Source organism: Oncorhynchus tshawytscha, unplaced genomic scaffold (assembly GCF_018296145.1).
Source record: "Oncorhynchus tshawytscha isolate Ot180627B unplaced genomic scaffold, Otsh_v2.0 Un_contig_4583_pilon_pilon, whole genome shotgun sequence".
Taxonomy (NCBI): domain Eukaryota; kingdom Metazoa; phylum Chordata; class Actinopteri; order Salmoniformes; family Salmonidae; genus Oncorhynchus; species Oncorhynchus tshawytscha.
In genome coordinates, this window is record NW_024609176.1 from 60,001 (window position 1) to 87,445 (window position 27,445).

General features: G+C 48.2%; 1 protein-coding gene across 1 annotated transcript in view; it reads right to left on the reverse strand.

Moving 5' to 3' along the window:
- LOC112261877 (lysine-specific demethylase RSBN1L) overlaps positions 1–27,445 on the reverse strand; it is a 64,327-nt gene that overhangs the window by 20,391 nt on the left and 16,491 nt on the right. The window contains exon 4 of the mRNA XM_042314419.1: positions 1–11. This exon is cut by the window's left edge and continues 127 nt beyond it. Coding sequence (XP_042170353.1) covers positions 1–11 — 11 coding nt within the window. The remainder of the gene's footprint in view (positions 12–27,445) is intronic.

A 27,445-nucleotide genomic window follows, 5' to 3' on the forward strand; every position in this document is an offset into this window, starting at 1 on the left:
GTTCTCTTTACCTAGAACACATAGTAGAGCACAGTAAAATGGTCAGTAAAACGGTCAGTAAAACCAGTCAGTAAGACCAGTCAGTAAACAGTCAGTAAAACGGTCAGTAAAACCAGTCAGTAAAATGGTCAGTAAAACGGTCAGTAAAACCAGTCAGTAAACAGTCAGAAGACCAGTCAGTAAAATGGTCAGTAAGACCAGTCAGTAAAACGGTCAGTAAGACCAGTCAGTAAACAGTCAGAAGACCAGTCAGTAAACAGTCAGAAGACCAGTCAGTAAACAGTCAGAAGACCAGTCAGTAAACAGTCAGAAGACCAGTCAGTAAGACCAGTCAGTAAAACCAGGCAGTAAGACCAGTCAGTAAGACCAGTCAGTAAACAGCAGTCAGAAGACCAGTCAGAAGACCAGTCAGTAAGACCAGTCAGCAAGACCAGTCAGTAAGACCAGTCAGCAAGACCAGTCAGTAAGACCAGTCAGAAGACCAGTCAGTAAGACCAGTCAGTAAACAGTCAGAAGACCAGTCAGTAAAACCAGTCAGAAGACCAGTCAGTAAGACCAGTCAGTAAGACCAGTCAGTAAGACCAGTCAGTAAGACCAGTCAGAAGACCAGTCAGAAGACCAGTCAGTAAGACCAGTCAGAAGACCAGTCAGTAAGACCAGTCAGTAAACAGTCAGAAGACCAGTCAGTAAGACCAGTCAGTAAACCAGTCAGTAAGACCAGTCAGTAAGATCAGTCCACTGGAGTGTTGAGGTCGAGACAAAAACGTTCAAGTCAGTTGAACTGAATACGTACAGTACTCGTTCACCTGAGGACTGATGTCCGACCCCTAACCAGGGAGATGAAGTGTGTGTTGGTGTGAAGGCTGGGCCATGTACAGAGCACTACTTCATGAGGACATCTGATGTTACAGCAGTATCAGTAGTGTGAAAGCTGATGCTGTACAGTAATGATACTGGGAGATCAGACACTACTCTGGTACTGGGGGGGGGATTACAGACTACCTGCTGCTTGTAAACCCCCCCCCACACTGGAGCCAAGTAATACTGCAGCTCTCCTCTTCAACAGCCTCTCCTTCCCCTCGTTCTGATTCTACACCATTACGAGTAGACCCAGTGACAGTCAGGACAGAGAGACAGTCACAATAGACCCAGTGACTATCAGGACAGAGAGAGACAGTCACAATAGACCCAGTGAGGGGCTGACTGTCAGGACAGAGAGACAGTCACAATAGACCCAGTGACTGTCAGGACAGAGAGAGACAGTCACAATAGACCCAGTGAGGGGCTGACTGTCAGGACAGAGAGAGACAGTCACAATAGACCCAGTGACTGTCAGGACAGAGAGAGACAGTCACAATAGACCCAGTGACTGTCAGGACAGAGAGAGACAGTCACAATAGACCCAGTGAGGGGCTGACTGTCAGGACAGAGAGAGACAGTCACAATATATCCAGTGAGGGGCTGACTGTCAGGAGAATGAGATTCCACAACTGCACATGACCTGCTAGTGCAATAACATCAGAGTAGTTACCATTCAAATAAAATACAATTTTATTGGTCACATACACATGGTTAGCAGATGTTATTGCGAGTGTAGTGAAATGCTTGTGCTTCTAGATCCGACAGTTGTAGCTATTCCTATTCTGAGACACAGAGAGCAGCCATTCAAAGAGCTGGTAGTGCTAGCTAACCTGTTTTACACAGTACAGCTGTCACCCAGTAGTAACAAGCCCTGTTGAATAGCTAGAAGTGCATCCCGGTCTCCTTCACTGTCTCACTTTGTTCCCACAGATCTAAGTACATCTGCTGAAAGGAAGGAAGGAAAGAACAGAGGTTTTATAGCAGCTTCAGAGCCACAGAGAACCACAAACCCCCCTCCTGTCTGTCTCTGGACCGTAGGCCCTAGGGTCACAGTCCTCCTTCTCTAACATGGTAATAAGACGACACGAGGAGGAGCAGATCACTGCTAGTCTCAATGTCCCAAACATCCTCCCGATTCACTTACAACCCTCTCTAATACAGCTACTACAGCCCAGCCATTCTTATCACCACAGAATATCCTCAGGGCTAAAGAGAGAGTTCATCATAAGGCCAGTTTCTCCTGGAGCAGTCCATCTGTCTGAACGTTAGATAGTGTCAGAGGAACATCTTCTTCAGACAGTTAATAGATCATCTGTTTCTAAACATGATCCTCTACTAGAGGTCTGTGTCTTTTCACAGTGTTAACAAAGTGTACAGGGACATATTACAGTCAATCATATTACCAAACTAGGGCCCCAATTAGTCGACTGGTCGATTGTTTTATATATAAAACATATGCACCCATTTCAGTGAATGAATCCATTGCAGGAGGCCTGGACTAAAAGCCAATTAATGCTTGATCCGAAAACGTGGTGGGAAGCTCCATATGCAGGGTGTGATGCAATTGTAGAGCCTCCAGAGACATGCAGAGGTTAAATCCAGCACTGTACCACATCACCATGCCCCTCCCAAACGTTGGTACAATACGGAGGGCTCTGTAGAGCTCCACATTGACAGTAGTTGGGGGCGGTACATCCTGTATAAACACAAACTCACTTCCTGGACAACAGCTCTGCACTGCTCTGTGATGCACAAGAAGTATGACTGTTCTGACGGATGCTGAGGCCAGATCACCGTAAATGCTGCGTGGTCAATACAGTCTGATGGACCATGCACCTCTCTCCTAACAACTGCATTGTGTGACTTGTTAGCATTTGATTGTTAGTGTAAATCACTTCTCCATGACATACAGTGTATCACCAGCAGTACATTTACCCTTCCTTCATATCATTTCTATCTACTGCCTCCTGAGTGGTCCAGTGATCTAAGTCACTACAGATCCGGGTTTGATCCCGGGCTGTGTTGCAGCCGGACGCGACCAGGAGAGTCATGAGGTGACGCACAATTGGCCCAGCTTCGTCCGGTTTAGGGGAGGGTTTGGCCAGCCGGGATGTCCTTGTCTCATCGCGCTCTAGCGATTCCTTGTGGCGGGCCGGGCGCATGCACGCTGACGCGGTCGCCAGTTATACGGTGTTTCGTCTGACACGTTGGTGCGGCTGGCTTCCTGGTTAAGCGAGCTGTGTGTCAAGAAGCAGTGTGGCTTGGCAGGGTCGTGTTTCGGAGGACGCTTGGCTCTCGACCGTCCCCTCTCCCGAGGCCGTACGGGAGTTGCAGCATTGAGACAAGACTGTTACTACCAATTTGATACCTCAAAATTGGGGAGAAAAAGGGGTAAAAATATCAAATTTATTTTCTGGTAATTATTTGAGTGCATTCAATATTGTTCCAGTCTTCCCATTCTCATTGTAGGAGTGGACACCCTGTTTGCAGAGGTGCACAACCTATTCTACACTTGTGAGAAACAAGTTTTGGTTCATTTCATTCCATTTACAAGTTGTCAATTTAGTCATTGTCTTTTGTTTCGAGCGCTCCTGTCAGTGTTGAGTAAGGACACAGAAATGTAACTAGGCCTATAGGCTACCTGAAAAATATTTCAAGCCCTCTCCCTTTCGATAACCACTCAGCGTGAAAGTGAAAAATGTCATGCTCTGATCCAGTGGAAATGTCATAAAATAGGCCTACCTGATTACTTCTTATCAGTGCTGGACTTGGACTGAATTAGGTGCCGGAACTCATTTTGGTTTCTGGTACCGTTTGTATTTAGGTGCTTGAGCTCCACAATACCTGTGAGTTAATATTCTATAAGAGTAATAACAGCAGTGTGAGGTGCCCAAGTCAAGCACGGCTTCTTATGTGCAAATAGCCTACAGCTGTGTCTGTCCTGAGCTCACTGCTGGGGAAACTGAGGGCCCAGAATATTCTATACAGCGCTGCAAGTTCACAAGTGCTGGATCCAACCTAATAGTTTATACAATGTTTCAAGTTCATTGGCTACATTTGTAGCCAACGTGATTTATAGTAGATTTTCTACCTGCAGGCTGAGCAGCTAACCGTTCGCTGCAGCTGTACATAGTCTATCGGTAAATAGCCTACCCAATTTTACCTACCTCATCCCCATACTGTTTATATTTATTTACTTTTCTGCTCTTTTGCACACCAATATCTCTACCTGTACATGACCATCTAATCATTTATCACTCCAGTGTTAATCTGCAAAATTGTAATTATTCACCTACCTCCTCATGCCTTTTGCACACAATGTATATAGACTCTCTTTTTTTTCTACTGTGTTATTGACTTGTTAATTGTTTACTCCATGTGTAACTCTGTGTTGTCTGTTCACACTGCTATGCTTTATCTTGGCCAGGTCGCAGTTGCAAATGAGAACTTGTTCTCAACTAGCCTACCTGGTTAAATAAAGGTGAAATAAATAAATAAAAAATTTTTTTTTATTTGTTGGCTTTATGTAGGCTATTTTAACACAGTTGGCAATATAATTAACTCTTTAGGTTTGTATAATTTTCATTTAGATTTGGATAGAAGGTTGATTAACCACATGACAATGATTGAGATATGAAGACGTTATTATAAATTAAATTAAACTTTTACGAAAATGTGCATCTGAACCATAACGAACACGCAGATCGGTAGAACTGATAAGATAGACTGGCATTCAACATAAGAAAGGGTGCCAACTCCTCATGTATCCAATTACAGGCAACTTCAGGAGTGTAATGGCAGAATCTGAGAAAGTCAGCAGGAGAGGGAGGAGTTATGTCAGGTTAAGTGTTTATTTCTTTCTGGTTATCTAGATCTCTGGCGCCCTCTTGAGGCATCAAACCGTAAGCTTAAAGCATCAGACAAGCTCAATGATTTATTAAAACACAGGCTGTCTCTATATTTGGAAAAATACACGTTTAACAATTTCAACCAATCGATTGGTCGAAAGAACAGACTACTTTCGGTCGACAAATCTTTGTTTTTAGTAGGGGACAGTCATATGCCAAACACATCATGCGTGCTGCACTTGTGCTTCAGGTTGTGATGCGTGGAGCTGGAAGTGGGCAATTCCTGTCTGACAGGAGACTGTTGAGCAGATGTGAGACGTGTTCCCTCCATCCTTCCCTCCGCCCTCCTGCCAGCTGTTCGTTCCCCCGCCAAAATAAACATATAAACCGTTATGACGGTTATTTTATTTTCTTCATCCGTAATCGTGGGTTATATGGTAATTGTGCCAACCCCCCCTCCCTCCCTATCCTATCCTATCCTATCCTATCCTTACTGCAGGCTGTTAAGATCAGTTATCCTAAATTGAAGCCAGCGGTGGAGGTCCTCACAGGGCTGCAGCGTTTAATCATGTTTGGAGACTTCACAGAGGACGTCTTCGAGACGAGAGGGTGTGTGTGTGTGTGTGTGTGTGTGTGTGTGTGTGTGTGTAGTGGTGTCTGGTGCTGTTTTTCCTGCCCTGAGGGAGCAAGACACCAGTGTGAGTGTGTAAAGGACTGAAGTAGCCTGTTTTCTCCTTTCTGCTGTGTGTGTGTGTGTGTGTGTGTGTGTGTGTGTGTGTGTGTGTGTGTGTGTGTGTGTGTGTGTGTGTGTGTGTGTGTGTGTGTGTGTGGATCCTAGTCCTCTCTGTTCCATTTATGGCAACAAGTCACAATGGAGGGGCCAGCGAAGGGTGAGTCAAGGGGGAAGGTGAGGGAGTTTACTGTAGTGGCCAGGAAGTAAAAGGACAACGGGGAAAGAGGATGAGGAGAAGTAGTGTCCTTGGGTGTCAGTGGAGTGAATCTGTCAGAGAGAGAGAGAGGAGAGAGAGAGAGAGAAACCAGTGTAGAGCCAGACTCTGTACACCAACTGACTGTTTGGGGAATTGACCTCTCACAGGCCCCCTGTCTACAATACACACCATCATCTATCACTGGGGAGAACACGAGTTCAGACACAAGGTCACACAAGGTCACTGGGCCTGGACTAGTAGACTGCTATTCCCTCAGACTGGGTAAAAAAAAAACTTTAATATTCAATGAATATTGTTACATAATTGCAATCAATTATGTGGTTGCAAATAGTGGATTGATGTGTGTGGGACAGAAGTATCTGAGCAGGGCTTGTATAGGATTAATCCTATTTAAATAAGGCCAACAAATGAATGGCCCAGTCCAAACTGTGTGTACATTAAGCATGGGTGCCTCCCTTGTTTCCAGGCCAAACGTGTTTCCATGAACACAACACATAATATAGACCAGATATGATCTTCATCCTGATGAGAATGAGATGAGCTTCATTATCCATGAGGACACACACCTCTGAGTAGTAGCCATCCCTCCTGTCTGGTCTCTTCTCCTGGGCGGCTTGCTCTGGGCACACTCTGTTTTAGGATAATGGACTCACTCACAGGTGAGAGAGATGCAAGCAGAGACAGAGACAGACACAGATTGCATCTGGATGCCCACTGCGCCCCTGCGGGTGTGTGTTAGTTAAAGGGAATGGATGGCCGATAAAGGTTCTTTCCTCTGGGATTTCTTGCCTGCCGCAGACTGCAGACAGACAAGGAAACCCACCAAGACGAGGAGCGGCGTGGAGCCGCCAACACCGTGAGAAGCCAGCCAGGCACAGTCTAATACATGGATACATCCAAAACAACCTAATTCCTCCTCTCCCTCACCGAGAGAGAGCAGAGCTGAGCAGCCAACCAGCCAGCCACATTCCCATAACGTCTGATACACCAGGAATATGTGAAATATGTAAATACCACAGACACACCTAAACACACTACTGTACCCCTCTCCCCCTGTGAGGCCCCCAGTCATCAAAACACACTACTGTACCCCTCTCCACCTGTGAGGCCCCCAGTCATCTAAACACACTACTGTACCCCTCTCCCCCTGTGAGGCCCCCAGTCATCAAAACACACTACTGTACCCTCTCCCCTGTGAGGCCCCCAGTCATCAAAACACACTACTGTACCCCCTCCCCCTGTGAGGCCCCCAGTCATCAAAACACACTACTGTACCCCTCTCCCCTGTGAGGCCCCCAGTCATCAAAACACACTACTGTACCCCTCTCCCCTGTGAGGCCCCCAGTCATCAAAACACACTACTGTACCCCTCTCCCCCTGTGAGGCCCCCAGTCATCAAAACACACTACTGTACCCCTCTCCCCCTGTGAGGCCCCCAGTCATCTAAACACACTACTGTACCCCTCTCCCCTGTGAGGCCCCCAGTCATCAAAACACACTACTGTACCCCTCTCCCCCTGTGAGGCCCCCAGTCATCAAAACACACTACTGTACCCCTCTCCCCCTGTGAGGCCCCCAGTCATCAAAACACACTACTGTACCCCTCTCCCCTGTGAGCCCCCCCAGTCATCAAAACACACTACTGTACCCCTCTCCCCATGTGAGGCCCCCAGTCATCTAAACACACTACTGTACCCCTCTCCCCTGTGAGGCCCTCAGTCATCAAAACACACTACTGTACCCCTCTCCCCCTGTGAGGCCCCCAGTCATCAAAACACACTACTGTACCCCTCTCCCCCTGTGAGGCCCCCAGTCATCAAAACACACTACTGTACCCCTCTCCCCCTGTGAGGCCCCCAGTCATCAAAACACACTACTGTACCCCTCTCCCCTGTGAGGCCCCCAGTCATCAAAACACACTACTGTACCCCTCTCCCCCTGTGAGGCCCCCAGTCATCAAAACACACTACTGTACCCCTCTCCCCCTGTGAGGCCCCCAGTCATCAAAACACACTACTGTACCCCTCTCCCCCTGTGAGGCCCCCAGTCATCAAAACACACTACTGTACCCCTCTCCCCTGTGAGGCCCCCAGTCATCAAAACACACTACTGTACCCCTCTCCCCCTGTGAGGCCCCCAGTCATCAAAACACACTACTGTACCCCTCTCCCCCTGTGAGGCCCCCAGTCATCAAAACACACTACTGTACCCCTCTCCCCATGTGAGGCCCCCAGTCATCTAAACACACTACTGTACCCCTCTCCCCCTGTGAGGCCCCCAGTCATCTAAACACACTACTGTACCCCTCTCCCCATGTGAGGCCCCCAGTCATCAAAACACACTACTGTACCCCTCTCCCCCTGTGAGGCCCCGGGTAACCAGTCATCTAAACACACTACTGTACCTCTCTCCCCATGTGAGGCCCCCAGTCATCTAAACACACTACTGTACCCCTCTCCCCCTGTGAGGCCCCCAGTCATCAAAACACACTACTGTACCCTCTCCCCCTGTGAGGCCCCCAGTCATCATCAAAACACACTACTGTACCCCTCTCCCCCTGTGAGGCCCCCAGTCATCAAAACACACTACTGTACCCCTCTCCCCCTGTGAGGCCCCCAGTCATCAAAACACACTACTGTACCCCTCTCCCCTGTGAGGCCCCCAGTCATCAAAACACACTACTGTACCCCTCTCCCCCTGTGAGGCCCCCAGTCATCTAAACACACTACTGTACCCCTCTCCCCTGTGAGGCCCCCAGTCATCTAAACACACTACTGTACCCCTCTCCCCCTGTGAGGCCCCCCCCAGTCATCAAAACACACTACTGTACCCCTCTCTCCCCATGTGAGGCGCCCAGTCATCTAAACACACTACTGTACCCCTCTCCCCCTGTGAGGCCCCCCCCAGTCATCTAAACACACTACTGTACCCCTCTCCCCTGTGAGGCCCCCAGTCATCAAAACACACTACTGTACCCCTCTCCCCATGTGAGGCCCCCAGTCATCTAAACACACTACTGTACCCCTCTCCCCATGTGAGGCCCCCAGTCATCTAAACACACTACTGTACCCCTCTCCCCTGTGAGGCCCCCAGTCATCTAAACACACTACTGTACCCCTCTCCCCTGTGAGGCCCCCAGTCATCTAAACACACTACTGTACCCCTCTCTCCCCCTGTGAGGCCCCCAGTCATGAGGCCCCCAGTCAAAACACACTACTGTACCCCTCTCCCCCTGTGAGGCCCCCAGTCATCTAAACACACTACTGTACCCCTCTCCCCTGTGAGGCCCCCAGTCATCTAAACACACTACTGTACCTCTCTCCCCTGTGAGGCCCCCAGTCATCTAAACACACTACTGAGGCCCCCTCTCCCCCTGTGAGGCCCCCAGGCAGCCAGTCATCAAAACACACTACTTTACCCTCTCCCCATGTGAGGCCCCCAGTCATCTAAACACACTACTGTACCCTCTCCCCCTGTGAGGCCCCCAGGCAGCCAGTCATCAAAACACAACTTTACCTCTCTCCCCATGTGAGGCGCCCCCAGTCATCTAAACACACTACTGTACCCCTCTCCCCATGTGAGGCGCCCCCAGTCATCTAAACACACTACTGTACCCCTCTCCCCCTGTGAGTCCCTCAGTCATCTAAACACACTACTGTACCCCTCTCCCCTGTGAGGCCCCCCCCCAGTCATCTAAACACACTACTGTACCCCTCTCCCCCTGTGAGTCCCCAGTCATCTAAACACACTACTGTACCCCTCTCCCCCTGTGAGGCCCCCAGTCATCTAAACACACTACTGTACCCCTCTCCCCCTGTGAGGCCCCCAGTCACCTAAACACACTACTGTACCTCTCTCCCCATGTGAGGCCCCCAGTCATCTAAACACACTACTGTACCTCTCTCCCCTGTGAGGCCCCCAGGCAGCCAGTCATCAAAACACACTACTTTACCTCTCTCCCCATGTGAGGCGCCCAGTCATCTAAACACACTACTGTACCTCTCTCCCCCTGTGAGGCCCCCAGGCAGCCAGTCATCAAAACACACTACTTTACCTCTCTCCCCATGTGAGGCGCCCCAGTCATCTAAACACACTACTGTACCCCTCTCCCCATGTGAGGCGCCCCAGTCATCTAAACACACTACTGTACCCCTCTCCCCCTGTGAGTCCCTCAGTCATCTAAACACACTACTGTACCCCTCTCCCCTGTGAGGCCCCCAGTCATCTAAACACACTACTGTACCCCTCTCCCCCTGTGAGTCCCTCAGTCATCTAAACACACTACTGTACCCCTCTCCCCCTGTGAGGCCCCCGGGTAACCAGTCAAGTCTCAACCATAACATCTGATATTGTCTACTCCAAACTCAGATATATCTAAACACACTACTCCTTCTGCATCTCTCTCCCTCTACCATTTATTTTCCTCTCCACCCTGAGGCCCCAGAGCAGAACAGAGTTAACCGTCTGATAGTGTACAGCTACAGAAAGTAGGGCCACGTTGAATAGTGAAAACATAGATACATCCAAACCAACAGCTCCCTTAACTCTCCCAATACCCTGAGACCCCCAGAGCAGAGCAGCCAGCCTAGACTGACTGAACTGAGACCCCCAGAGCAGCCAGCCTAGACTGACTGAACTGAGACCCCCAGAGCAGCCAGCCTAGACAGACTGAACTGAGACCCCTAGAGCAGAGCAGCCAGCCTAGACTGGCTGAACTGAGACCCCTAGAGCAGCCAGCCAAACAAACTACTCCTCCCCTTTTCCTTCACTATTGTTTCCCCTCATCCCTCCACCACTCCCTCTCCCCCCTCTCGCTACATGACTCACAGCCCCAGCAGCCCAAGGCCAGCCAGGGTATTAGGCCTACCCGCAGATCTGCCCAGATCCCTCGTCAGCATGCGTGGACACACACAGCACAAATCCACAACAAACCCTTTATCCTCTTAGACCTGGGTCTCTGTCTCACCAACTCTCCCTCCTTTCCATCACTCTTCCTCTGCTCCTATCTCCCTCTCTGATCAGCAGATAGCTACATAACTCCGGATGGCCAGGTCAGGATATGATATGCCTCTCTTAGTAAGAGAAGTCTATTACGAGGTACGTCACTGCACTGCATGGTCAGCCATTACAGAGGGTTTCATCAGCCCTGTTGCTAGTTATGACATAACATACAGCCTAGCCCTGTTGCTAGTTATGACATAACATACAGCCTAGCCCTGTTGCTAGTTATGACATAACATTTAGCCTAGCCCTGTTGCTAGTTATGACATAACATTTAGCCTAGCCCTGTTGCTAGTTGTGACATAACATTTAGCCAGCCTAGCCCTGTTGCTAGTTGTGACATAACATTTAGCCTAGCCTAGCCCTGTTGCTAGTTATGACATAACATTTAGCCTAGCCTAGCCCTGTTGCTAGTTATGACATAACATTTAGCCTAGCCCTGTTGCTAGTTGTGACATAACATTTAGCCTAGCCTAGCCCTGTTGCTAGTTGTGACATAACATTTAGCCTAGCCTAGCCCTGTTGCTAGTTGTGACATAACATTTAGCCTAGCCTAGCCCTGTTGCTAGTTATGACATAACATTTAGCCTAGCCTAGACCTGTTGCTAGTTATGACATAACATTTGGCCTAGCCTAGACCTGTTGCTAGTTATGACATAACATTTGGCCTAGCCTAGACCTGTTGCTAGTTATGACATAACATTTAGCCTAGCCTAGACCTGTTGCTAGTTATGACATAACATTTAGCCTAGCCAAGCCCTGTTGCTAGTTATGACATAACATACAGCCTAGCCTTGTTGCTAGTTATGACATAACATATAGCCTAGCCTAGCCCTGTTGCTAGTTATGACATAACATTTAGCCTAGCCTAGCCCTGTTGCTAGTTATGACATAACATACAGCCTAGCCTTGTTGCTAGTTATGACATAACATTTAGCCTAGCCCTGTTGCTAGTTATGACATAACATTTAGCCTAGCCCTGTTGCTAGTTATGACATAACATTTAGCCTAGCCCTGTTGCTAGTTATGACATAACATTTAGCCTAGCCTAGCCCTGTTGCTAGTTATGACATAACATTTAGCCTAGCCCTGTTGCTAGTTATTACATAACATTTAGCCTAGCCCTGTTGCTAGTTATGACATAACATTTAGCCTAGCCTAGCCCTGTTGCTAGTTATGACATAACATTTAGCCTAGCCCTGTTGCTAGTTATTACATAACATTTAGCCTAGCCTAGCCCTGTTGCTAGTTATGACATAACATTTAGCCTAGCCCTGTTGCTAGTTATGACATAACATGTAGCCTAGCCTTGTTGCTAGTTATGACATAACATTTAGCCTAGCCTAGACCTGTTACTAGTTATGACATAACATGTAGCCTAGCCTTGTTGCTAGTTATTACATAACATATAGCCTAGCCTAGCCCTGTTGCTAGTTATGACATAACATACAGCCTAGCCTAGATCTGTATCTAGTTATTACATAACATAACATATAGCCTAGCCTAGACCTGTTGCTAGTTATTACATAACATATAGCCTAGCCTAGACCTGTTACTAGTTATTACATAACATATAGCCTAGACCTGTTACTAGTTATTACATAACATATAGCCTAGACCTGTTACTAGTCATTACATAACATATAGCCTAGACTAGACCTGTTACTAGATATTACATAACATATAGCCTAGCCTAGACCTGTTACTAGTTATTACATAACATATGGCCTAGACCTGTTACTAGTTATTACATATCATATGGCCTAGACCTGTTACTAGTTATTACATATCATATAGCCTAGCCTAGATCTGTTACTAGTTATTACATAACATATAGCCTAGCCTAGATCTGTTACTAGTTATTACATAACATATAGCCTAGCCCTGTTACTAGTTATTACATAACATATAGCCTAGACCTGTTACTAGTTATTACATAACATATAGCCTAGACCTGTTACTAGTTATTACATAACATATAGCCTAGACCTGTTACTAGTTATTACATAACATATAGCCTAGCCCTGTTACTAGTTATTACATAACATATAGCCTAGCCCTGTTACTAGTTATTACATAACATATAGCCTAGCCCTGTTACTAGTTATTACATAACATAACATATAGCCTAGCCTAGACCTGTTACTAGTTATTACATAACATAACATATAGCCTAGCCTAGACCTGTTGCTAGTTATTACATAACATATAGCCTAGCCTAGACCTGTTACTAGTTATTACATAACATATAGCCTAGACCTGTTACTAGTTATTACATAACATATAGCCTAGATCTGTTACTAGTTATTACATAACATATAGCCTAGATCTGTTACTAGTTATTACATAACATATAGCCTAGATCTGTTACTAGTTATTACATAACATATAGCCTAGACCTGTTACTAGTTATTACATAACATATAGCCTAGCCTAGACCTGTTACTAGTTATTACATAACATATAGCCTAGACCTGTTACTAGTTATTACATAACATATAGCCTAGCCTAGACCTGTTGCTAGTTATTACATAACATATAGCCTAGACCTGTTACTAGTTATTACATAACATATAGCCTAGCCTAGACCTGTTACTAGTTATTACATAACATATAGCCTAGCCTAGACCTGTTGCTAGTTATTACATAACATATAGCCTAGCCTAGACCTGTTACTAGTTATTACATAACATATAGCCTAGCCTAGACCTGTTGCTAGTTATTACATAACATACAGTCGTGGCCAAAAGTTTTGAGAATGACTCAAATATTAATTTTTACAAAGTCTGCTGCCTCAGTCTGTATGATGGTAATTTGCATATACTCCAGAATGTTATGAAGAGAAATCAGATGAATTGCAATTATTTGCAAAATCCCTCTTTGCCATGCAAATGAACTGAATCCAGTTCCACAGAATCCGGCAGGGTAGCCTAGTGGTTAGAGCGTTGGACTAGTAACCGAAAGGTTGCAAGTTCGAATCCCCGAGCTGACAAGGTACAAATCTGTCGTTCTGCCCCTGAATAGGCAGTTATCCCGCTGTTCCTAGGCCGTCATTGAAAATAAGAATTTGTTCTTAACTGACTTGCCTAGTAAAATAAAGGTAAAAAATACAAAATAAAAATGTCCACTGCATTTCAGACCTGCCACAAAAGGACCAGCTGACATCATGTCAGTGATTCTCTCGTTAACACAGGTGTGAGTGTTGACGAGGACAAGGCTGGAGATCAGACTGGAAGCTTCAAAAGGAGGGTGGTGCTTGGAATCATTGTTCTACTACTAGTTACCCCTAGCCTAAACCAGTTATTACTTAACATATAGCCTAGACCTACTACTACCACCTGTCACTACATCACAACTATAGGTCCCAGTCACTGTGATCTGACTCTGCCTGTCTGTTTATTCCTAACAAGGGAGCTGCTTGATGTTGTTGTGGTCTGTGTTTTCTCCAACAGCAGATAAAAGAAGCGTGTGCCACAACAGGGTGAACACAACACGATAGCGAGACTGGTCTATAGGCGTGTCTGCTGCCACAGTTGATCAAATCTTAGCAGGAGAAAATAGGAAGAAAAGAGGAAGAGAAAACAGAGAGAGAGAAAGAGAGAGAGAGAGAGGGGAGAGGGGAGAGGAGAGAGGAGAGAGAGAGAGAGGAGAGAGAGAGAGGGAGAGGAGAGGAGAGGAGAGGAGAGGAGAGGAGAGGAGAGGAGGAGAGGAGGGAGAGGAGAGGAGAGGAGAGGAGAGGAGAGGAGAGGAGAGGAGAGGAGAGGAGAGGAGAGGAGAGGAGAGGGGAGAGAGAGAAAGGGGGGGGAGGAGAGAGGAGAGAGAGAGGAGAGAGAGAGAGGAGAGAGAGGAGAGGAGAGAGAGAGAGAGAGAGAGAGAGAGAGAGAGAGAGAGAGAGAGAGGAGAGGAGAGGAGAGGAGAGGAGAGAAGAGAGGAGAGGAGAGGAGAGGAGAGGAGAGGAGAGGAGAGGAGAGGAGAGGAGAGGAGAGGAGAGGAGAGGAGAGGAGAGAGAGAGAGAGAGAGAGAGGAGAGAGAGAGAGGAGAGAGAGAGAGAGAGGAGAGGAGAGGAGAGGAGAGGAGAGGAGAGGAGAGGAGAGGAGAGGAGAGGAGAGGAGAGGAGAGGAGAGGAGAGAGAGAGAGAGAGAGAGAGAGAGAGAGGTCTCTTGATCAGCTGTGCTGGTACCAGACCTTGTGGTATACTGAGCCCGTTAAACCAGAAAGACGTGTTTCACACCACTTGGCTTTTCAAGGTCGGAGCTGGCCTGCTTCCCTCTCTCCCTATTCCCCCTCCCACCCTCTCTCCTCCAGCCTGCTTCCCTCTCTCCCTATTCCCCCTCCCTCTCGCTCTATGGCTCTCTCCCCTCCAGTCTGCCTGCCTCCCTCCCTCCCACCCTCTCTCCTCCAGCCTGCCTGCCTGCCTGCCTCCCTCCCTCCCACCCTCTCTCTCTCCTCCAGCCTGCCTCCTTCCCACCCTCTCTCCTCCAGCCTGCGTCCCTCCCAGGCAGAGAATACAGTCCCATGGGGCGACCTACCTAGTGCCTCTTTGTACTGTACACCTCTCTCACTGTTTCTCTCCCTCCCTCATTCTCCTTCGCTCTTGTTCTCTCTCCCTCCCTTCCTATTTTGCTCTCCCTCCCTCTCTTTCCATCTCTTGTTTAGTCTCCCTGCCTCTTTCTTTCTACATCTCAGAGAAAAATAGCATCCTCCTCTCCTGGTCTCAGGGAAAGAGGGATGGCAGAGAGATCTGATTCCTCTTTCTCTCTTTAATCCCTCTCACTTTCCTCTGAGACCACTACTATATATACGTCCCAAATGGCACCCTAGTCCCTATATAGTGCAGTACTTTAGACCAGAACCCTCGTCCCTATAAAGTGCAGTACTTTAGACCAGAGCCGTAGTCCATATATAGTGCAGTACTTTAGACCAGAGCCCTAGTCCATATATAGTGCAGTACTTTAGACCAGAGCCCTAGTCCATATATAGTGCAGTACTTTAGACCAGAGCCCTAGTCCATATATAGTGCAGTACTTTAGACCAGAGCCCTAGTCCATATATAGTGCAGTACTTTTGAGCAGAGATAGTACTCTACTACCCCCCCCCCCACTCTTTTCCCTTCATCTCCCTATCTCCCTCCCCATCTCTCTCCCTCGGGCAGGGACCCCACTGTGACCTCTCACCTGGCTTGGGCTGGCTGGCTGAGGTAACAGCCAGGTAATGGGATGGGTGTAGGTGAGAGACATCAACATGAAAGGAAAGTGATTAGAATGACTGATCAGACTAGAACTCCAGACAGTCTTGATTTCATATGTGGAGTTCCAGATATGTGGAGTTCCAGCCCTGAATGCTGATTGGCTGACGGCTGTGGTATATCAGACCGTATACCACGGGTATGACAAAACATTTTATTTTGTCTGCTCTTATTACGTTGGTAACCAGTTTATAATAGCAATAAGGCACCTCAGGGATTTGTGGTATACGGCCAATATACCCGGGCTAAGGTCTGTCCGGGCACTCCGTAATGCGTCGTGCATAAGAACAGCCCTTAGCTGTGGTATATTGGCCATATACACCCCCCCCCCCGTGCCTCATTGCTTAAATATATGACAGGGGTGGTTTCCATGTCAAACACACAATAGATTAAAAAATTAAAATTAAAATTGCATAGCCGGCTAACACTATAAACAAATGATTTTACTAAATAAAAAGACAGCAGAGATTGGAAACAGAATATGTTCTGTTTTGTAATTGGATGCCTTCTGGGGTTGGAAACAGGGAGACAGCATTGTGACAGCATGTATCAGAGACACCATGAAAAGATTCTGCTAAAGCCCACCCAGCCAGGCAGTCACCCAGCCAGGCAGTCACCCAGCCAGGCAGTCACCCAGCCAGGCAGTCACCCAGCCAGGCAGTCACCCAGCCAGGCAGTCACCCAGCCAAGCAGTCACCCAGCCAGGCAGTCACCCAGCCAGGCAGTCACCCAGCCAGGCAGTCACCCAGCCAGGCAGCTCTGTGCTGTGGATGACTCATCCTAACAACATGACAGAACCCTCAAATCTACACCAGACGGACACTTGAAACACTTTAAGCCACAAAGAGAGAGAGGGAGAGCACCAGAACGGTGAATGTAATTCCACCACTATTGCCAATTCATTTCCCAGTGATACTTCTGCAGTTGTCATGATAACCTTCATGAGGGGGAGTACGAACAAAAACAAACCCTCCTAAAGGGTGAGTATGGTTAGGCCCATGTCTCCAGGCAACTAGCCAACCCCTGTGTGGTGTGTATTTTGATTTGAACACAGGCAGCCACACAGGCAGCCAATCTGCGTGTACGGAACACATAACCCTGGGAGCTGATTTGGCAGCAGCCGTTTCACTCTGACACGGGATTGGCCGGGGAGGAGAACAGGCTTCCTGCTTTGTCTGTCCCCATCGGGCCACTCCCTCTGGTGTTAGGGTGAGCTCAGGACAAGCCTTCTCCTGGCAGGATGTGAGGGGGTGGCGAGAGGAGGCACTCAAACACCAAGTACTGTGACAACTCTCCTTAGGAAGAGAGAGCGAGAGAAAGATAGTGATTCTCCCTCGCCTCGCTCTCTTTCTCTAAAACAATACAGAAATACACTATGGAAAAAGAACGAACAGGACGTCAGAAATAAACTCGATGTCATTGAAGAATCCATAGACTCTAACCACTTCTGGGAAAATTGGAAAACACTAAACAAACACGAAGAATTATCTATCCAAAATGGAGATAAACCACTTCTCCAATCTGATTGGCTCTATAACAAAGAACAAACAGCAAAAACATACACATGATCAAATACAACATTTTAGAATCATCTATTAAAGACTCCCAGAACCCACTGGATTCTCCAATTACATTGAATGAACTACAGGACAAAATACAAACCCTCCGCCCCAAAAAGGCCTGTGGTGTTGATGGTATCCTTAATGAAATGATCAAATATACAGACAACAAATTCCAATTGGCTATACTAAAACTCTTTAATATTATCCTTAGCTCTGGCATCTTCCCCAATATCTGGAACCAAGGACTGATCACCCCAATCCACAAAAGTAGAGACAAATTTGACCCCAATAACAAGCGTGGGGGATATGCGTCAACAGCAACCTTGGGAAAATCCTCTGCATTATCATTAACAGCAGACTCGTACATCTCCTCAATGAAAACAATGTACTGAGCAAATGTCAAATTGGATTTTTATAAAATTACCGTACGGCAGACCACGTATTCACCCTGCACACCCTAATTGACAAACAAACAAACCAAAACAAAGGCAAATGCTTCATTTCAAAAAAAGCTTGACTCAATTTGGCATGAGGGTCTACTAGACAAATTGATGGAAAGTGGTGTTGGGGGAAAAACATTATAAAATCCATGTACACAAACAACAAGTATGCGATTAAAATTGCAAAACAAACATTTCTTTCCACAGGGCCGTGGGGTGAGACAGGGTGCAGCTTAAGTCTCACCCTCTTCAACATATATATCAACGAATTGGCGAGGGCAGCACCTGGCCACACCCGGCCTCACCCTACTAGAATCTGAAGTCAAATATCTACTGTTTGCTGATGATCTGGTGCTTCTGTCCCTAACCAAGGAGGGCCTACAGCAGCAACACAACTAGACCCAACCAAATCATGAGAAAAAGATCATATCTTGACACATTGGAAACAACAAACAACTGGGCACAGTGGCAGAATACCTGACCACTATGAGTGACCCAAACTTAAGGAAAGCTTTGACTATGTACAGACTCAGTGAGCATAGCCTTGCTATTGAGAAAGGCCGCCATAGGCAGACATGGCTCTCAAGAGGAGACAGGCTATGTGCTCACTGCCCACAAAATGAGGTGGAAACTGAGCTGCACTTCCTAACCTCCTGTCCAATGTATGACCATATTAGAGAGACATATTTCCCTCAGATTACACAGATCCACAAAGAATTTGAAAACAAACCCGATTTTAATAAACTCCCATATCTACTAGGTGAAATACCACAGTGTGACAACACAGCAGCAGGATTTGTGACCTGTTGCCACAAGAAAAGGTCAACCAGTGAAGAACAAACACCATTGTAAATACAACCCATATTTATTTATTTTCCCTTTTGTACTTCAACTATTTGCACAGAATATGACATTCTTTTGGAACTTTTGAGAGTGTAATGTTTACTGATATATTTTTTAAATGGTTTATTATCTATTTCACTTGCTTTGGCAATGTAAACATATGTTTCCCATGCCAATAAAGCCCTTAAATTGAAATGAGAGAGGAAGACAACAGAGCGAGGGAGACAACAGAGCGAGGGAGACGAGAGCGAGCGAGATCTCATCATGGTTTACCTCTCACAGGGAGAGATGTGATTTGTAGCCCACAACCTACCTACAGCAAGGTCATTAAATGTATATGGGCTGCATGAGGTAGAGAAGAGGAAAATAAATCATAGAAGGTTTTAAGGAGAGCGAGAGAGAGAGCAGCCTGGACTGACCAGCTAAACAGAGAGAGAGCAGTCTGGATTGACCAGCTAAACAGAGACAGAGCAGCCTGGACTGACCAGCTAAACAGAGAGAGAGCAGTCTGGACTGACCAGCTAAACAGAGAGAGAGCAGCCTGGACTGACCAGCTAAACAGAGAGAGAGCAGCCTGGACTGACCAGCTAAACAGAGAGAGAGCAGCCTGGACTGACCAGCTAAACAGAGAGAGAGCAGCCTGGACTGACCAGCTAAACAGAGAGAGAGCAGCCTGGACTGACCAGCTAAACAGAGAGAGAGCAGTCTGGATTGACCAGCTAAACAGAGAGAGAGCAGCCTGGACTGACCAGCTAAACAGAGAGAGAGCAGTCTGGATTGACCAGCTAAACAGAGAGAGAGCAGCCTGTACTGACCAGCTAAACAGAGAGAGCAGTCTGGACTGACCAGCTAAACAGAGAGAGCAGTCTGGACTGACCAGCTAAACAGAGAGAGCAGTCTGGACTGACCAGCTAAACAGAGAGAGCAGTCTGGACTGACCAGCTAAACAGAGAGAGAGCAGCCTGGACTGACCAGCTAAACAGAGAGAGAGCAGCCTGGACTGACCAGCTAAACAGAGAGAGAGCAGCCTGGACTGACCAGCTAAACAGAGAGAGAGCAGCCTGCAGCCTGCAGCCTGGCTGACCAGCTAAACAGAGAGAGAGCAGCCTGGACTGACCAGCTAAACAGAGAGAGAGCAGTCTGGATTGACCAGCTAAACAGAGAGAGAGCAGCCTGGACTGACCAGCTAAACAGAGAGAGCAGTCTGGATTGACCAGCTAAACAGAGAGAGAGCAGTCTGGACTGACCAGCTAAACAGAGAGAGCAGTCTGGATTGACCAGCTAAACAGAGAGAGCAGCCTGGACTGACCAGCTAAACAGAGAGAGAGCAGCCTGGACTGACCAGCTAAACAGAGAGAGCAGCCTGGACTGACCAGCTAAACAGAGAGAGAGCAGTCTGGACTGACCAGCTAAACAGAGAGAGCAGCCTGGACTGACCAGCTAAACAGAGAGAGCAGCCTGGACTGACCAGCTAAACAGAGAGAGCAGCCTGGACTGACCAGCTAAACAGAGAGAGAGCAGTCTGGACTGACCAGCTAAACAGAGAGAGCAGCCTGGACTGACCAGCTAAACAGAGAGAGCAGTCTGGACTGACCAGCTAAACAGAGAGAGAGCAGCCTGGACTGACCAGCTAAACAGAGAGAGCAGTCTGGACTGACCAGCTAAACAGAGAGAGCAGTCTGGACTGACCAGCTAAACAGAGAGCAGCCTGGACTGACCAGCTAAACAGAGAGAGCAGTCTGGACTGACCAGCTAAACAGAGAGAGCAGTCTGGAAAAACTAACCAGCTAAAACACAGGGAAGTGATGGCAGCCTGGACTGGACCAGCTAATAACACAAGGAAGTGATGGCCTCATGTTGCCAGCCTGTGATGGCCTCATGTTGCCAGCTAACACAAGGAAGTGATGGCCTCATGTTGCCTGGACTAAACTCTCCCCTAACAACACAAGGAAGTGATGGCCTCATGTTGCCTTGTTGGTAAACTCTCCCCTAAACACAAGGAAGTGATGGCCTCATGTTGCCTTGTTGAGAGGTAAACTCTCCCCTAACAACACAGGGAAGTGATGGCCTCCTGTTGTCTTGTTGAGAGGTAAACTCTCCCCTAATAACACAAGGAAGTGATGGCCTCATGTTGCCTTGTTGAGAGGTAAACTCTCCCCTAACAACACAAGGAAGTGATGGCCTCCTGTTGTCAAGTTGAGAGGTAAACTCTCCCCTAACAATACAGGGAAGTGATGGCCTCATGTTGCCTTGTTCTGAGGTAAACTCTCCCCTCTGGTGACAACCACCTGTTGTCTTGTTCTGAGGTAAACTCTCCCCTCTGGTGACGGCCACCTGTTGTCTTGTTGAGAGGTAAACTCTCCCCTCTTGTGACGACCTCCTGTTGTCTTGTTCTGAGGTAAACTCTCCCCTCTGGTGACGGCCATCTTAGTATTACAAACATTAAAACAAGTTAAAACAGAGAAGTCTTCTGGACAGATGGCTGTACCGTTAGTGTTCTTGACCCTCTCACTCTTTTCTTTCTCCCTCTCAGTCTCGTCTCTCCCTCTCTTTTCTTTCTCCCTCTCAGTCTCGTCTCTCCCTCTCTTTTCTTTCTCCCTCTCAGTCTCGTCTCTCCCTCTCTCTTTCGTTGTTCTTGGCAGGACTGAGGGCTAAATTCTACTGTGCTGTGCGGACTGAGGGAGGGGAAGAGAGAGCTGAGTGAAGGGAGGGAGTTGAGGAGGGAGGGAAGGAGAGAGAGGGAGCTGAGTCGAGGGAGAGCGGGAGGGAAGGAGCGAAAGGGAGCTGAGTGGATGGAGGGAAGGAGAGAGAGGGAGCTGAGTGGAGGGAGAGAAGGAGAGAGAGGGAGCTGAGTGGAGGGAGAGAAGGAGAGGGAGCTGAGTGGAGGGAGAGAAGGAGAGAGAGGGAGCTGAGTGGAGGGGAGAGAGAGGGAGCTGAGTGGAGGGAGGGAAGGAGAGAGAGGGAGCTGAGTGGAGGGAGAGAAGGAGAGAGAGGGAGCTGAGTGGAGGGAGAGAAGGAGAGAGAGGGAGCTGAGTGGATGGAGGGAAGGAGAGAGAGGGAGCTGAGTGGAAGGAGGGAAGGAGAGAGAGGGAGCTGAGTGGAAGGAGGGAAGGAGAGAGAGGGAGCTGAGTGGAGAGAGAGAAGGAGAGAGAGGGAGCTGAGTGAATGGAGAGAAGAGAGAGAGAGCTGAGTAGAGGGAGAGAAGGAAGAGAGAGAGCTGAGTGGAGGGAGAGAAGAGAGAGAGGGAGTTGAGTGGAGGGAGAGAAGGAGAGAGAGTGAGCTGAGTGGATGGAGGGAAGGAGAGAGAGGGAGCTGAGTGGAAGGAGGGAAGGAGAGAGAGGGAGCTGAGTGGAGGGAGAGAAGGAGAGAGAGGGAGCTGAGTGGAGGGAGGGAAGGAGAGAGGGAGCTGAGTGGAGGGGAGAGAAGGAGAGAGAGGGAGCTGAGTGGAGGGAGAGAAGGAGAGAGAGAGTGAGCTGAGTGGATGGAGGGAAGGAGAGAGAGGGAGCTGAGTGGAAGGAGGGAAGGAGAGAGAGGGAGCTGAGTGGAAGGAGGGAAGGAGAGAGAGGGAGCTGAGTGGAAGGAGGGAAGGAGAGAGAGGGAGCTGAGTGGAAGGAGGGAAGGAGAGAGAGGGAGCTGAGTGGATGGAGAGAAGGAGAGAGAGGGAGCTGAGTGGATGGACGGAAGGAGAGAGAGAGCTGAGTGGATGGACGGAAGGAAGGAGAGAGAGGGAGCTGAGTGGAGGGAGAGAAGGAGAGAGAGGGAGCTGAGTGGATGGAGAGAATGAGAGAGAGAGCTGAGTAGAGGGAGAGAAGGAGAGAGAGAGCTGAGTAGAGGGAGAGAAGGAGAGAGAGGGAGTTGAGTGGAGGGAGAGAATGAGAGAGAGGGAGTTGAGTGGAGGGAGAGAAGGAGAGAGAGGGAGCTGAGTGGAGGGAGAGAAGGAGAGAGAGGGAGCTAAGTGGAGGGAGAGCGGGAGGGAAGGAGAGAGAGGGAGCTGAGTGGAGGGAGAGAAGGAGAGAGGGAGCTGAGTGGAGGGGAGAGAAGGAGAGAGAGGGAGCTGAGTGGAGGGAGAGAAGGAGAGAGAGGGAGCTGAGTGGAGGGAGAGAATGAGAGAGAGGGAGCTGAGTGGAGGGAGAGAAGGAGAGAGAGGGAGCTGAGTGGAGGGAGAGAAGGAGAGAGAGGGAGCTGAGTGGAGGGAGAGCGGGAGGGAAGGAGAGAGAGGGAGCTGAGTGGAGGGAGAGCGGGAGGGAAGGAGAGAGAGGGAGCTGAGTGGAGGGAGAGAAGGAGAGAGAGGGAGCTGAGTGGAGGGAGAGCGGGAGGGAAGGAGAGAGAGGGAGCTGAGTGGATGGAGGGAAGGAGAGAGAGGGAGCTGAGTGGAGCGAGAGTGGGAGGGAAGGAACTGTGTGCCACAGGGAGACCGAGGCTCCACTCCAGTAGGAAGACACTGCTGACCTTGCCAAGCCTCCATACTGCCTCCACAAGCCTTCCTGTTGTCTGGGCTGACAGATCCTCTAGACAGGGGGTATCAAAAATACGGCCTTGTGGGATGGATGCGGCCCGCGAGCACATTCAATTCAGCACCCTGGTTGTTTGAGTAAAACATTTATTTTTTTAGTGGGAAAAACAGACTCAATCAATAATGGACATACCTTTATAGTCTCACCACTCTGTCCAGCTTGCTAACGGCCATCGAGACGGAAGCTAGACAGTCCGGGAACATCGGAAATTCCAAAAGAGATGGATAGAGGACTATTTGTCAAATTTTAACGGCGTGGAAGTACAATCAATGTTTAAGCCCTGAGGACATTGAAGAACTGAATTCAACACGCTGGGTGAAATGGATTTAGGTTCTGGGTTCACCTCTCCACAGTGACAGACGTCTTCCAGCTACAGACCTGAACAAAACACAACCAGTAAAGTGTTTCTTCCATGAAGAGGAGCAGAGTAAAACCCAGCTCGATGACAGCTACACCTGCTGAGTAGTACCTCACCACATCCCTTATCTTGTCAGTATGATTACAGGGAGGATGTGATAACACCATCAGCAGATTCCAAACATCAGACAGTCCAATGATAAATTACCCCCACTGCCAAGGTTCAAATCCAGATCGCTGCCTGATAACATGTCCTTTTAAATGTAACCTTTATTTAACCAGAGACCTGGTCGTTGTGGACCTGGTCGTTGTGGACCTGGTCGTTGTGGACCTGGTCGTTGTGGACCGGTCGTTACGGACCTGGTCGTTATGGACCGGTCGTTACACAATAAATCCCACGCACCCACACAACATCCTTGGAGTGGATTATGAGGCCATTCAAATTCTGATTGTCACTTTAAGCACGAAGAGGAAGTGATTACATTCTCCACATAACAAGGAAATACAGAATACTCCAAAAGGTCAAGTGAAGGAACTGACATGGCATGCTCCTCCAATAGCAGCCTGGCATGCTCCTCCAATAGCAGCCTGGCATGCTCCTCCAATAGCAGCCTGGCATGCTCCTCCAATAGCAGCCTGGCATGCTCCTCCAATAGTAGCCTGGCATGCTCCTCCAATAGCAGCCTGGCATGCTCCTCCAATAGCAGCCTGGCATGCTCCACAACCAACCAGAGCCTGGCATGCTCCCCCCAGCCTGGCATGCATTCCTCCAATAGACCCCCCCCCCAGCCTGGCATAACACCACTAACCCCAATCCAGCCATTCCCACAACCCACTAACCCCCCTCCAGCCATTCCCACAACACCACTAACCCCCCTCAGCCATTCCCACAACACCACTAACCCCCTCCCCCAGCCATTCCCACAACACCACTAACACCCCCCAGCCATTCCCCAACACCACTAACCCCCAGCCATTCCCACAACACCACTAACCCCCCCCAGCCATTCCCACAACACCACTAACCCCCCCTCAGCCATTCCCACAACACCACTAACCCCTCCCCCAGCCATTCCCACAACACCACTAACCCCCTCCCCCAGCCATTCCCACAACACCACTAACCCCCCCCAGCCATTCCCACAACACCACTAACCCCCCTCCAGCCATTCCCACAACACCACTAACCCCCCTCCAGCCATTCCCACAACACCACTACCCCCCTCCAGCCATTCCCACAACACCACTAACCCCCCCCCCCAGCCATTCCCACAACACCACTAACCCCCCCCTCCAGCCATTCCCACAACACCACTAACCCCCTCCCCCCAGCCATTCCCACAACACCACTAACCCCCCCCAGCCATTCCCACAACACCACTAACCCCCCAGCCATTCCCACAACACCACTAACCCCCCTCCAGCCATTCCCACAACACCACTACCCCCCCCAGCCATTCCCACAACACCACTACCCCCCCCCCCAGCCATTCCCACAACACCACTACCCCCTCCAGCCATTCCCACAACACCATTCCCACAACACCACTAACCCCCCAGCCATTCCCACAACACCACTAACCCCCCCCAGCCATTCCCACAACACCACTAACCCCCCCCTCAGCCATTCCCACAACACCACTAACCCCCCTCAGCCATTCCCACAACACCACTAACCCCCTCCAGCCATTCCCACAACACCACTAACCCCTCCCCCAGCCATTCCCACAACACCACTAACCCCCCCTCAGCCATTCCCACAACACCACTAACCCCCTCCCCCAGCCATTCCCACAACACCACTAACCCCTCCCTCAGCCATTCCCACAACACCACTAACCCCCTCCCCAGCCATTCCCACAACACCACTAACCCCTCCCCCAGCCATTCCCACAACACCACTAACCCCCCCCCAGCCATTCCCACAACACCACTAACCCCCCAGCCATTCCCACAACACCACTACCCCCCCCCCAGCCATTCCCACAACACCACTAACCCCCCAGCCATTCCCACAACACCACTAACCCCCCTTCCAGCCATTCCCACAACACCACTAACCCCCCCCAGCCATTCCCACAACACCACTAACCCCCCAGCCATTCCCACAACATCACTACCCCCCCCCAGCCATTCCCACAACACCACTAACCCCCCCCTCCAGCCATTCCCACAACACCACTACCCCCCCCTCCAGCCATTCCCACAACACCTACAAGACCCCAACTTTTTCTTTTTTCACAATTTTATTTTCAGGGATAAAAACGCTTGTTGCTAGGAAACTCGGGGTAGGTGAGTGAACGCACGCTCAAGCTAGAGGGAGAGAGAGGGAGAAAATAAAGGCAGGAAGAGAGAGCTACTCTGTCTAAGAGTACTCCTCCAGGGAGACGCTTCATATCCAGTGATTAGTACCACCTTCTAGGCCTCACCTCCCCACAGCCATTAGAAAAGCTGCTGACGGACCCACTACACCAGACCCAGCCACAGAACAGTTATGCCTTAGACCCACTACACTGTACCCAGACACAGAACAATTAAGCTGTAGACGCACTACACTGGACCCAGCCACAGAACAGTTAAGATGTAGACCCACTACACTGTACCCAGCCACAGAACAGTTAAGATGTAGACCCACTACACTGTACCCAGCCACAGAACAGTTAAGATGTAGACCCACTACACCGGACCCAGCCACAGAACAGTTAAGATGTAGACCCACTACACTGTACCCAGCCACAGAACAGTTAAGATGTAGACCCACTACACTGTACCCAGCCACAGAACAGTTAAGATGTAGACCCACTACACCGGACCCAGCCACAGAACAGTTAAGATGTAGACCCACTACACCGGACCCAGCCACAGAACAGTTAAGATGTAGACCCACTACACTGTACCCAGCCACAGAACAGTTAAGCTTGACTATGTAATGACTATGTAATGACTATGTAATGTAATGACTATGTAATGACTATGTAATGACTATGTAATGACTATGTAATGTAATGACTATGTAATGACTATGTAATGACTATGTAATGTAATGGCTATGTAATGACTATGTAATGACTATGTAATGTAATGACTATGTAATGACTATGTAATGACTATGTAATGTAATGACTATGTAATGACTATGTAATGACTATGTAATGTAATGACTATGTCATGACTATATAATGTAATGACTATGTAATGACTATGTAATGTAATGACTATGTAATGACTATGTAATGTAATGACTATGTAATGACTATGTAATGTAATGACTATGTAATGACTATGTAATTTAATGACTATGTAATGACTATGTAATGACTATGTAATGTAATGACTATGTAATGTAATGACTATGTAATGACTATGTAATGACTATGTAATGTAATGACTATGTAATGACTATGTAATGTAATGACTATGTAATGACTATGTAATGACTATGTAATGTAATGACTATGTAATGACTATGTAATGTAATGACTATGTAATGACTATGTAATGTAATGACTATGTAATGACTATGTAATATAATGACTATGTAATGTAATGACTATGTAATGACTATGTAATGACTATGTAATGTAATGACTATGTAATGTAATGACTATGTAATGACTATGTAATGTAATGACTATGTAATGACTATGTAATGACTATGTAATATAATGACTATGTAATGTAATGACTATGTAATGACTATGTAATGACTATGTAATGTAATGACTATGTAATGACTATGTAATGACTATGTAATGTAATGACTATGTAATGGCTATGTAATGACTATGTAATGTAATGACTATGTAATGTAATGACTATGTAAT